We start from the raw sequence: 13290 nt of genomic DNA, 5'->3' as shown, positions 1-13290 counted from the left end.
CAGTGGCAGTAGAAAGCCGTACATTTGTCATCTAAAGTTGTGTGTCCATAATAGCGTAGTGTGGGATGTTTCTTGCTTGGGGGTTTGCCTTTTTTTTTTCTCTTCGAGACAGGGTCTTGCTCTGTCACCCAGGCTGTAGTGCATGGTGCAATCTTGGCTCACTGCAACCTCCGCTTCCAGGCTCAAGCAATTCCTGTGCGTCACCCTCCCAAGTAGCTGGGATTACAGGTGTGTGCCACTACACCTGGCTAATTTTTGTATTGTTAGTAGACATGGGGTGTCTCTATGTTGCCCAGGCTGGTCTTGAACTCCTGGGCTCAAGAGATCTGCTTGCCTCAGCCACCCAAAGTGTTGGGATTACGGATGTGAGCCACTGTGTCTGGCTGGGTTTGCCATTTCTAAGTGACTTAAGGAATTGTTCTTTAGACTAGAGTAAGGGCTGGCTTTGGCCACGAGCGATGGATTTGAGGTAGGATGGATATGGGCCAAAATCCTACTCTAGCACTGATTCTCTGTGGGACTTCAGGCAAGCGATTTGAGCTCTTGGGCCCTGAATTTATTCATCTGTATATGAGGGGTAATGATAATGCGTATCTCGTAAGTTCTGCTTGAATATTGAGCGATGTGGTTTTCACAGGTACCTGGCGGATAGTAGGTGTTCATTCAGCACGTGCTGGCTGAGTGTCTGCCACGTGCCAGGCTCTGTGTAGGAATCGGACATACGGGTGGATAGGCTGGCACATCATCCTTTCAACCAGGGTTAAAGCCTACATGTTTACTCCAAATCAGGGTTTCTCAAGCTTGGCACCACTGACTTTCGAATGGAGAATTCTTTGCTGTCACGGGGCTGTCCTCTGTGCTGTAGGATGTTTAGCAGCATCCCTGGCAACCCACTAGATGCCAGGGCACCCCCTCCCTGCCCCCTGACCCAGTTGTGACAAACGAAAAAAAAAGTCTCCAGACATTGTCAAGTGTGCCCTAGGGAGCAGAATCATCACTGGTTGAGAAGCACGGCTCCAGACATACAGCGTGGAAATTCCTCAGATGTTGTCTTTCTTGAGACATTTCAGAGTTTTATACATTTCCATGGTGTTTTCCAGGAAAGCTCCTCGGTTCTCAGGCTGCCTTGGGTTGGGGCTGCATGTGTGCCAGACATGCTTGATCATGAGCACCGAGGGCTTGGGGAGCGGCTGCTGGCCTCAGCTGCCTCTGCCTTCCACAGAGGATGGGACTGGTGGCGTTAAGAAAGCTCTGGTGGGCGTGGTGGTGGCCGAGGCCTCCATGTGGTTTCCTTCTGAGAAGTGTGCATGTGGCTGACGAGTGTTCTCTGGGTCCTGTCTTCCAGGTTGCGGCTGTACCATGGCACCCCCAGAGCCCTCCTGCACCCGCTTCTCCAGGACCCCGCAGAGCGTAAGAGCCAGGCCTGGCCTTGGCAGCACTCGCTGCTCTTGTGCCTTCCCTGAGTGTTCCCCACCTTTAGCTCTGAATGGGATCTTTCTCAGTGTAAACCACTGTCCGCTTAGCGAATTGATCTGAGAGGTTTGGGCAGATGTTTCGTGGCCTTGGACTTCTGGCAGAAAGTAAAGAACTGAAACACCAGCCCTGAGGGAGGGCAGTGCTTTGTGGGAATAAGCACGGGAGGGCCTGTGAGAGCCTCCTGGAGGGAGGGGAACAGCTCTGCTCACCAGATGGAGTAGTAGCTCTCCGTCACCAGCCACTGGCTGTCTGAAACCTCTGACCGCACAGCCATCGGTTATCTCCAGCATGGTGAGGCCCCATGGCTGAGAGGCCGCCTTAGAGCAGAGCAGGGTTCGGTGGGGAGCTTCCTGCTATTCCTCTGTGACCGGCCGTTCCCAGGCAGCCAGAGGGAACCATTTGGGAGGAATGGGGATGACAGTCTGCTCTGCTGCTGCCTGCCTGGAGGATGACAGGAAGGGCGTGTGGTGGGAGGGGTGGGGGTGGGCTAGAAGGACATCAGGGAGGCTTGGAGCACAGAGGCTGTGCTTGCCCAGCAGTTGGGGGAGTGTGGGCGGGGAAGAGTGGCTGGAGGTGGATCTGTTGGGGAGGGTGACTTTCTGTCTCTTCGAGGTGCGACGCTGCCCAGATTCCTCAAAGGGGATGCCATGTGTGCCTCATGGCTTGTGTTAAAAGTCAAATCTGGCTGGACACTGTGACTCAGGCTTGTAATTTCAGCACTTTGGGTGGCTGAGGCAGGTGGATGGAGTTTGAAACCAGTCTGGGCAACATAGTAAGACCCTGTCTCTATAAAAAATACAAAAACTTAGCCAGGTATAGTGGTGGGTGCCTGTAGTTACAGCTACTTAGGAGGCTGAGGTGGGAGAATCACTTCGCCCAGGAGGCAGAGATTACAGTGAGGTGAACTTGCACCACAGCACTCCAGCCTGGGTGACAGAGTAAGACCCTGACTCAAAAACAAAACAAAACAAAATGTCAGACCCACTCCCTTTGCCCCTCACAGGTCTTGGTGACAGTCTCGTGATAGGAGATGTCAGCTGAAGAGTGATGAGGTTCCTGAGACTGGAAACGAGAGTTTATTTCTCATACAGGGCTGCAGCCTGCAGGTGGCCTTTCTGATAGGCTGGGAAGTGTAGCCTCCAGCCAGAAGCCAGAAACAGACCCTTTGAGAGAGGGGCAGAGGGAAGAGGAATTTCTGCTGAGTGGGGGCTGAGTCTGTTTATTTTAATAAGCCCAGGAGGAGTCATGCGTGTTCATGAGAGAAGCATGCATGTGCGCGGCTGAGTCCCATGCCGCTTCATGGGACACGTGTTCAAAACATGGCGGCACTAGCAGGATCCAAGGGAGAAGTTCTCGGCCCTCTGACGTCAAAAGGCGAAGCAGAGGACACGAAAGCCCTCCCTGCATGCCTTCCATGGACTATCCAGAAGAGAGGCAGCGGCAGGCGATCAGTGGACAGCAGAGGCGGTGGAGTCTCTAGAAGGGCTGGTTCCAGTCCTGAGGGAAGAAAGGCCAACGGTGGTTAGCATAGGCATGGGCATATGGAGGCCTGTCTGGTCCCCCTCCTGTCACTCCCGGAACTCAGTTTTCAAGGCTACTCTGGAGTCCTCTAGGCCAAGAGGAGGTCCCTTCAGTCCACTGGGGGCTCAGGATTTTATTTTTAGTTTGCTGAGAACAACCAGTCAGGAACTTCATTTCATTGCTAAAGATTGGCTTTTAGGTTATTTTTCAGTTGAATCTAATTATTCATATGCCAGGATTTTCTCTTTCAGAAGTGTCCTTAGAACAAAGTAGACAGCCACCACGTTCGCTCCACGTCCACAGTCCGCATGTCTGTGCGTCTGTGTGGAACTGTTGGCCCTGAGTAGAGGCTGTGAGGAAGAACCTGCTGCAGGGCCCTTCACTCATCCATGCAGCAGGCATTTCCCAAAATTAGCTGGTAATGGTGATATACTCACATGATTCAGAATCCAAAAGTATAAAAAAGTGCCGGGTGCAGTGGCTCACACTTGTAATCCCAACACTTTGAGAGGCTGAGGTGGGCAGATTGCTTGAAACCAGGAGTGAGACCACCCTGGGCAATATAGTGAGACCGCATCTCTACAAAAAATACAAAAATTAACTGGGTGTGGTGGTGCGCCCCTGTGGTCATAGCTACTTGGGAGGCTGAGGTGGGAGGATTGCTTGAGCCCAGGAGTTTGAGGCTGCAGTGAGCCATGATTGCACCACTGCACTCCAGCCTGGGTGACAGTGAGACCCTGTCCCCACCCCCCAAAAAAATACGTAAAATACATAAATATTATATATTTTATATATCATATATGTTTGTATATGTTATACATATATATAAAAAGTTCAGAGTGAGGTCTCCTTTCCCCATCCCCTCACCTGCTACCAGGTAACCTCTCTCTTTGGGTTCTTGTGGATCTGTCACTGGCAAACTGAGTTCTTTTCCCACTTTGTATTGGCTGCAAAAAAAGAATATCCAATTGGAAAAGGTAGTCAGGTTTTATTCACTGGGCAGAGGGTGGAGAAGGGAGCCCTCGCTTTAAAGGCACCTTCTCCCTGGACAGTGGTAGGCATGGAGACGAATGACTGGGTACGGGCCAGGAGGGTGGGACTCCAGGCACGCCGACGCACATCATAATGTGCTCTTCCAGGCGTGGCTTGTACAGAACACGCGGCGGTCTTCTCTTGGAGAGTGGACATTAGCATTATAATGATATGCTAATGGCCTAAAGGCAGCTGGGGCTCACCTGTTCTAGTTTGCAGCAGTTTCGTGGGGCTCTGTCTTTCTCTGGTATTTGGTCAGGGGTCAAGAAACTCTGGTGGCATCCTTGCCATCTGGTTCCTTTAAAGCAGCTGTACCCATAGATAAAGGGACTGAAGGAAAACAGTGAGAAAAAGGAACTTTTGCTGTTATTTCATCAGGGCTGCCCTGGTAACAGACCCTTCTGGGGTCTTTTTATGGACACAGAAGCTAGTGCGAATGTCCAGTATTGTGTCTGATACTTGACCTCTTTTTACTGTTCCACACCTTGCTTTCTTCCCTTACAATTTGTCTAGAAGAATGTTTTCTATCAGTACACAGAAAGCACTCATTCTTTTTACAGCTCTGTGGTATTTCGTGGAATCGATGTTTCATGATTGATTGAATAGATCTCCTGCATACTGACCCTTAGGCAGTTCCGTAAGAAAAGGTGGGGCTAGGTGCGGTGGCTCACGCCTGTAATCCCAGCATTTGGGGAGGCTGAGGCAGGCGGATCACCTGAGGTCAGGAGTTTGAGACCAGCCTGGTCAACATGGCGAAACCCCGTCTCTACTAAAAACACAGAAATTAGCCGGGTGTGAGGGCGAGTGCCTGTAATCCCAGCAACTGGGGAGGCTGAGGCAGGAGAATCGCTTCAACTCAGGAGGCGGAGGTTGCAGTGAGCCGAGATCATGCCACTGCACTCTAGCCTGGGTGACAGCGAGATTCCATCTCAAAAAAAAAAAAAAAAAAAAAAAAAGAAAAGGTTGGAAACCCCGTTGCAGTGGGCATCCACCCTTCCCCTGAGCATATGCGTGAACTTGTAGGGCATACTCCTGAAGCGGGTGGCTGGGTCTGAGGTCTGAGCATTTGCAGTCTTCCCGTATTTCTCCTGTGTGTCCTCCTGGAGAGGTTGTGACTCCTGACCAGCCACCCAGGTCAAATGCCTTTAGCAGTATTTTAAATTTTAAAGTAAGCAGATTCCATGTTTGAAGTAGTTAGATACTAAAAAAATAGTTTTTCACTAATTTCTTTCTTTTCTTTTTCTTTTTTTTGAGATGGAGTCTCCCTCTGTCACCCAGGCTGGATTGCAGTGGTGTGATCTCGGCTCACTGCAACCTCTGCTTCCCAGGTTCCAGCGATTCTCCTGCCTCAGCCTCCCAAGTAGCTGGGATTACAGGCATGCGCCACCATGCGGGTAATTTTTGTATTTTTAGTAGAGACAGGGTCTCACCATGTTGGTCAGGCTGGTCTCTAACTCCTGACCTCAGGTGATCCACCTGTGCTGGAATTACAGGTGTGAGCCACTGTGGTGGACCTAGTTTTTCACTAATTTCTTTTTCTAATAATACACTAGTTCATATTTAGCTCTTTCTTTTTTTTTTGAGACGGAGTCTCGCTCTGTCGCCCAGGCTGGAGTGCAGTGGCCGGATCTCAGCTCACTGCAAGCTCCGCCTCTCGGGTTCACGCCACTCTCCTGCCTCAGCCTTCTGAGTAGCTGGGACTACAGGCGCCGCCACCTCGCCCGGCTAGTTTTTTTGTATTTTTTAGTAGAGACGGGGTTTCACTGGGTTAGCCAGGATGGTCTCGATCTCCTGACCTCGTGATCCGCCCGTCTCGGCCTCCCAAAGTGCTGGGATTACAGACTTGAGCCACTGCGCCCGGCCTGCTCTTTGTGAAATCAGAACATGAATGAGCTGAACTTGTGACTCTCAGTAGCTGTCCCTGGCCTGGCCACAGCCAGGACTTGAGCCGCCTGAGACCACGTGCATGCCCTGTGCCTCGGGAAGTGGTGGACTTCCTGTCACTGGAGAAAATCAGGCCTGAGCAAGATTGGCCATTTGGTGGGAATGTGAAGAGGGCAGCCCAGGCCCAGTGTTTCAGGGTTGTGCCTCTCCCCACACCCTCATTTCTGGGGATGCTGTTCCTTCCGCTGTCAGGGCCTGCCCCCACTGCGGTGCAGCCACACTCCTCCCGGGTGTCATTTCCCCGGGGGCTTGCCTTCATGCCCTTTTTCCTCCTCGCGTTTCCCCTCGTGCTTTACCCACATCTGTCCCGTGGTTTGGATCCAGTTCTCCCGTGCGTTGTGGGTATCTGTGTGTTTGGTCTTAGCTGTCACCCCAGGAAAGTGGCACCTCCCTGAGGACAGGGCTCCGTCTCTGATGCTGCTGGCCTCCCTCCAGTGCTGCCCTGCTCCTTTTGGGGCTTGGTGGATACCAGTGCCGACACGCGCAGGCAGGCAGGCAGGCCTCGGGCCAGGGTGTCCTCCAGGCCCCTCTGATGGCAGGGACCAGCGAGACCTGGGGAAACCACACAGCCCGTGCCTGTGCTCTCAGGAGACTGAGGGAAGTAGTGGGTGGGAGAGATTTTATGCTGGATTACAAACTGCACCTCCAGGCCAGGCGTAGTGTCTCATGCCTGTAATCCCAGCACTTTGGGAGGCCAAAGTGGGAGGATCACTTGAGCCCAGGAGTTTGAGGCTCCAGGGAGCTATGATTACACCCCTGCTCTCCAGCTTGGGCAAACAGAGTGAGACCCTGTCTCTAAAAACAAAAACAACAACAACAACAAAAAAAGAAAAATCAAAAAAATGTGTGGATTGTAACTTTCCCAGAGAAGGTTATTGAAGACCAATGCCTTTCACTCTGAGCTGAACAGAGCACTACTACACTCTCCCTAGAAAAGTCCCTTTCCTGTTTGTGGCATTTCTAACATTCTCTGTTTATTGGCTGGTTTGACTGGAAGTGCCTTTGCTTTCAGCTATCAATTGATCACATTGGTGTTTTCTTCCCCAGAAAACAAACACATGACCCTCATTGAGAACTGCAGCCTGCAGTACACACTGAAGCCACACCCGGCCCTAGAGCCTGCGTTCCACCTTCTTCCTGAGAACCTTCTGGTGTCTGGTCTGCAGCAGATCCCTGGCCTGCTTCCAGCTCATGGAGAATCCGGTAAGGGCGTCTTTGATTCTCTCCACTTGGTGAGTTGAGTCTGTCCTAGTTCACAGTGAAACCTTGAAGGCACTGGGCTCTTCCGGAGGCAGCGTGGGCCGAGTGCCCCTCTGCAGCTCAGCAGCACGGCCTGGTGGGGGATTGTTGGGGGTGGCGGAGGAGGATGGAATGGCAGTCTAGTTTCCGTTTCCCTCCTAAATAGTGTCTCACATCCTTCGAGTCATTTCTGGCTTCTTTCATTGGGACAATGCTTTCATAAGAGACAGAGTTCAAGTCTGTGTGACCATAGCCAGGAAGACCGCTGTGACTGGATCTCACTCATATGGCATCACATCAGTGACCTGATGGTGATGATGACTTTTAAATTAAGGTAAAATAAGGATAACGTATTTTACCTTAGCCCTTTGACCATCTTAGCCCTTTTAAAATGGCCAGTTCAGTGGCAATAAGTACATTCACATTGTAGTGCGGCCACCGCACCATCCATCCCCAAGCTTTTTCCTCTTTCCTGGCTGAAGCTCCTTCCCATTCAACACGGACTCCCTATTCCCTACTCCCCCAACCCCTGGCAGCCACCCTTCCGCTTTCTGTCTTCATGATTTTAGTGACTCTAGGGACCTCATAGGACTGGGATTGTGTCCGGAATTGGTTCCTTCTGGTGGGTTCTTGGTCTCGCTGACTTCAGCAGTGAAGCTGCAGACCTTCACAGGGAGTGTTACAGCTCTTAAAGGTGGCGCGTCCAGGGTTGTTCGTTCCTCATGGTGGGTTGGTGGTCTCGCTGGCTTCAGGAGTGAAACTGCAGACCTTCGCGTTGAGTGTTACAGCTCATAAAGGTAGTGTAAACCCAAAGAGTGAGCAGCAGCAAGATTTATTGTGAAGAGCGAAAGAACAAAGCTTCCACAGCGTGGAAGGGGACCTGAACAGCCTGCCACTGCTGGCTCGGTTGGCCTGCTTTTATTCCCTTATTTGGCCCCATTCACATCCTGCTGATTGGTCCATTTTACAGAGTGCTGATTAGTCCGTTTTACAGAGTGCTGATTGGTCCATTTTACAGACTGCTGATTGGTCTGTTTTACAGCGTGCTGATTGGTGCAGTTACAATCCTTTAGCTAGAGACAGAGAGCTGATTGGTGCATTTACAATCCTTTAGCTAGACACAAAAGTTCTCCAAGTCCCCACCCGATTAGCTAGACACAGAGCACTGATTGCTGTGTTTACAAACCTTTAGCTAGACACAGAGTGCTGATTGGTGTGTTTACAATCCTTTAGCTAGACAGAAAAGTTCTCCAAGTCCCCACCCGACCCAGAAGCCCAGCCAGTTTCACCTCTCAGGATCATGCAGTCCTTGTCCTTCAGTGGCTGGCATTCTTTAGGAAGAGAGGGGAATTGCTCTGTTAGTTCATCCTAAGAGTGAAATGTCTTCAAGGTTCTGAGCGGAATGCTTTCAAGGTTCATCCATGTTACAGCATGTGTCCCAGTTTCCTTCTTTTTCATCTTAAGGCTGAATGACATTCCGGTCTATGGATGGACCATGTTCTGCTGATTGTTTCAGCACTTAACACTTGAGTTGCTTCCACCTCGTGGCTGCTGTGAACATGGGTGTGCAGGGAGGGAGGGAGGTGGACTGACCGACTCCACCAGGTGAGGGCCGCACACGCCCTTTGGAGAGAAAGGACAGGTATCTCAGCAACACCTGCCACACCCCTGCCACCCCTGCGCCCGCTCCCAGAGTTGTTTCAGGAGAGAAACACAATTTGCCCAGCCTTTCTGTTGGGTTTGGGGTGCCAGTGCCGTGTGGGTCCTGAGAGTACTTTCTTTTTATTTACTTCTTAAACTTTTAAAATTATTTTTATAATGACAGCCAGATTCTTCTCTAATTCTTTTTTTTGAGACAGGGTCTGGCTCTGTTGTTCAAGCTGGAGTGCAGTGGCACAATCTTGGCTCACTGCAAACTCTGCCTCCCATGCCCAAGTCATTCTCCCACCTCAGCCTCCTGAGTAGTAAGGACTATAGGCGTGCACCACCATGCCTGGCTTTTTTTTTTTTTTTTTTTTTTTTGAGACAGTCTTGCTCTGTTGCCCAGGCAGGAGTGCAGTGGCACAATCTCAGCTCACTACAGCCTCCGCCTTCCGGGTTCAAGCGATCCTCCTCTCTCAGCCTCCCAAGTAGCTGGGATTACATGTGTTAGCCACCATGGCCGGCTAATTTTTGTATTTTTAGTAAAGATGGGGTTTTACCACGTTGGCCAGGCTGGTCTTGAACTCCTGACCTTAGGTGATCCACCCACCTCAGCCTCCCAAAGTGCTGGGATTATAGGCATGAGGCATGGCGCCTGGCCTCCAGCTAATTTTTGTATGTTTTGTAGAGACAGGGCTTCTCCATGTTGCCCAGGCTGGTCTCGAACTCCTGAGCTCAAACATCAAGGAATTCACCCACCTCGGCCCCCCAAAGTGCTGGGATTACAGACATGTGCCTCTGTGCCTGGTCTTGAGGCTGGTTTCTGACGGCTGTTCCTGGCCAGTGCCAACATAGCTTGTCTGTTGTGTGCGCCTTTTATACAATGCTAAATACCATTTTAAAACCACAAAGTTCATGTGTGTTCAATACATTTAGTGAAAACTGAAAGTCTTCCCTTCTAGTCTAACTCCGTGGAGAAAACCACTGTTCATAACTTGGTGCATACTTTTTATGTATTCACTAATTCGTTCATTTATTCATTGATTTATTTAACAAATATTTATTGAGTAGACACTGTGAAGCAGGCCCTGGGCTGGGTGCTGAGGATGTTCCTTTGCACTCTTAGGAGATAGGTCATCAATCTGTCTTGAGTGGATTTTGGTAGTGGCAGACCTCAAATCTAACCACAGTCACCAAAGGCGATAGAAGGTGTTTTAGAATAAACCTGGACTAGCTCAAAGTCATTTTCATTCCTACTTAAATCATTCCTAAATTTAGTTTTCATTCTACTGCCACTATTAGAGTGTTCTTATTTTTTGAGGTGCATTCTGGTGAATTAAATATCCTTAGCAGAATAGCTATGTCCCTGGGAGGCTGTGGTCTGTGGGAGCCTGTTAGGGCCTAGGGGAATCTCGGGGGCTCTCCAATGGATGTCAGTGGGAAGGGGGTTCTTGCTTGTGAAGCATTTGCTGGCAACCCCTGTTTTCTCTGTAGTGTGCTTGTGGGGGTCCCAGAATAAAATGGATGGTTGTAGAGTGGGATGTGTTTTTCCATAGGGTCAATGCTGTTATTGGGAATTCCATTCCTAGCCAGAGACTTGGCAGCAGATAAATTAACGGTAGGCCAAGCTACAGAGCGTGAAGGGCAGAACGCCTCCGCTGCTGTGGGGGCACTTCTGCCGTGGTGGGGTTCGTGTCTGTCTTGGTTGCTGCTGTTGGTTGGTTAGTTGAATGAGTGAGTGAAAGAATGAATGCTTTCAGATAGTGAAAGGATGCTTGTTGGGTTGTGCTGGAGGCTGACAGACCTGTGGCGGGTGTGTGTTCCACGTCTAGCCACGATGTGAGCTCGGGGCAGGTTTCCCAGCCTCTCCAATTCTTCGCTTTTGTTTTTCCTTTATAAAATGGGCACAATAATAGGGCCTGCTCATAAAGATGTATTTGGGGAGAAAATGAGGTGGATTGGTAAAGCACTAGCGTCTTCATCATGAAAGTTGTGTCTTAAATTCAGCCCAGATCCGAGCCTCCTACAGTAGAGCGTCCTGGGAGGTCTGATCTGTTTGCCCTTTGCTAGCCCTTCAGATGTGCGAAGGCAGCATTCAGCACCAGGCCCAGCTGTGTTTTTGTCCAGGCCTGGCATCTTGAAGGTCACAGAGTAACTTGGTGGCTGAGCCAGGCTTGGGCTTACGTGCTTTACTCCAGAGCCCATGATGCTTGCAAGACATGGCCTGCCAAGCCAGCTGAATGAGGATACCCAGGCTTGTCTGGCTTCCCTGGGCCCTCCAGGATCTGGAAGGTTCTGCTCACTGCAGATATAGCTTCTCAGTCTGGCTGTCCTGGCAGGAACCCATCTTTCCTCCCCTAATGACTTCCCGTACATGGGACTTGCATCTTCAGCTCTCTGTGCAGACCAGAGTCACAACTATTGGAATGGCCGTTGGGCCTGGGGGTGCGTGTGCACCTTGGTCATGGGGTGGCCACACAGAACCTGCTTCCTTCCCAGCCTGGACCACTTCGAGGAGCACCGACTTCTGCCCCCTCCCAGATGCCAAGTGACCCTGATCCCTCCACTGAGTTGCTGCCTCTTGAGATGGGGCACCCATGGCACACAAGTGATCCTTCCTAAAGGAAGTTGGTCTGGTAAATGGCCTTTGTCCTCTGTTATTTTAGTTTATGTCATCCCCCCACCCCAGCTTTTTGAAACGTTCTATTAAAATTTTTCTTGGCGCACTGTAATTGTATATATTTGTGGGGAACAGTTTGATGTTTCAGTACACGTATGTGTTGTAGAGTGATCAAATGAGAGTACTAGCGTGATTGTGATCTCCCACACTCATCGTTTCTGTGTGGTCAGGACGTTCAGAAGCTGCTCTTCTAGCTGCTCTTCTAGCTCTTTTGTATTTTACGGTAACTTACTGGTAACCATCATTACCCTGCTGTGCAAGAACAGCAGAATTTAGATTATAACTTGTACCATGACCCCTTGACAACCTCTCCCTCCCCTCCTCAGTCTCTGGTAACCACTGTTCTGTGCTCTGCTTCTATGGTACCAACTCTTTTTTTTTGAGCTCCCACATATGAGTGAGATCATGTGGCATTTGTCTTTCTGTGCTTGGCTTATTCCACTTAACCTTGATGTCTGCTAGGTCCATCCGTGTTGTGTTGTCGCAAGCTACAGGACTTCATTCTTTTTCGTGGCTGTGTAAGTACTCCATTGTGTAGATACACTACTTTTCTTTCTGCATTCATCCATTGATGAACACTTAGGTTGATTCTGTGTCTCCACTCTTGTGAATGGTGCTGCAATAAACATGGGAGTGGCGATATCTCTTTGACATACTGATTTCATTTCCTTTGGATATTATATACTCAGTAGTAGGGTTGCTGGATTATATGGGAATTCTATTTTCAACTTTTTGAGGAACCTCTGTCTAGTTTTCCATAGTGGCTGTTCTAATTGACAGTCCCACCCACAGTGTATAGGCGTTCCCTTTTCTCCACATCCTCACCAACACTTATTTTATCTTTTTGATGGTGGCCATTCTCACTGAAGTGAAGTGGTATCTCATTGTGGTTTTAATTTTCATTTCCCTGATGACTAGTGAGGCTGAGCATTGTTTCATGTGCCTGCAGGCTATTTGAATGTCTTCTTTTGAGAATGTCTATTAAGGCCCTTTGTCCATTTTCAAACGAAGCTACTAGTTGTTTTTTTTTTGTATGTGTGCTGTTGAGTTGCTTAAATTCCTTATGTATTCTGGATATTAACCCCTTGTTAGATATATAGTTTACAAATATTTTCTCCCATTGTGCAGGTTATCTCTTCACTTGGTTAATTGTTTCCTTTGTTGTGTAAGACCTTTTTATTTTGATATAATCCATTGGTTTCTTTTTGCTTTTGTTGCCTGTGCTTTTACAGTTTTATTAAAAAAAAAAATCCTTACACAGCCCAATGTTACTTTAAAAATCCTTACTCAGCCCAGTGTTATGAAGCACTTCTTCCGTTTTCTTCTAGTATTTTCATAGTTTCAGGTTTTACATTTAAGTCTTCAATCTATTTTGAGTTGACTTTTACAAATGGTGAGAGGTAGGGCATCTCATCTCATTCTTCTGCATGTGGGTGTCCAGTTTGTCCAGCACCATTTATTGAAGAGACTGTCTTTTCCCCAATGTGTGTTCTTTAAAAGTCAGTTGGCTGTAGGTGCATGAATTTGTTTCTGGAATCTATTCTGTTCCATTGGACAAACCTAATGTGAGTTTGTGATGGGGACAATATAGAAAACTATAAAGAAAATAATCTACAATTACTGCCTGCAGATACACATGTATACATGTAAGTGTACATACTTTTAGATACCCTTGCTATCAAATGGAATAATATAGTTTTATATGTTACTATTCTTTTCACTTACATTATGATTATTTCTCAGTTTATTAAATAATC

The 13290-nt window shown here is 48.9% G+C and overlaps 1 protein-coding gene across 21 annotated transcripts in view; it reads left to right on the top strand.

The window, feature by feature from the left end:
* Positions 1 to 13290, top strand: part of NPHP4 (nephrocystin 4) — a 134287-nt gene that overhangs the window by 24909 nt on the left and 96088 nt on the right. For 19 of the 21 annotated variants that reach the window (XR_002520789.2, XR_002520788.2, XR_002520791.2 and 16 more), the window contains 2 exons: positions 1346 to 1410; positions 7021 to 7176. Coding sequence is in view for 16 of the 21 variants with exons in the window: in XM_003891021.4 (XP_003891070.1) it covers positions 1346 to 1410; positions 7021 to 7176 (221 nt within the window). In the remaining 5 variants the exon portion in view is untranslated. Of the gene's footprint in view, positions 1 to 1345; positions 1411 to 7020; positions 7177 to 13290 lie in introns of those variants that run through there. The other 2 variants (XM_021935459.2, XM_021935482.2) reach the window with 2 other exon arrangements.

The sequence above is a fragment of the Papio anubis genome, chromosome 1 (genome assembly GCF_008728515.1).
Source record: "Papio anubis isolate 15944 chromosome 1, Panubis1.0, whole genome shotgun sequence".
NCBI lineage: Eukaryota > Metazoa > Chordata > Mammalia > Primates > Cercopithecidae > Papio > Papio anubis.
This window is presented reverse-complemented; position numbering and strand designations above follow the sequence as displayed.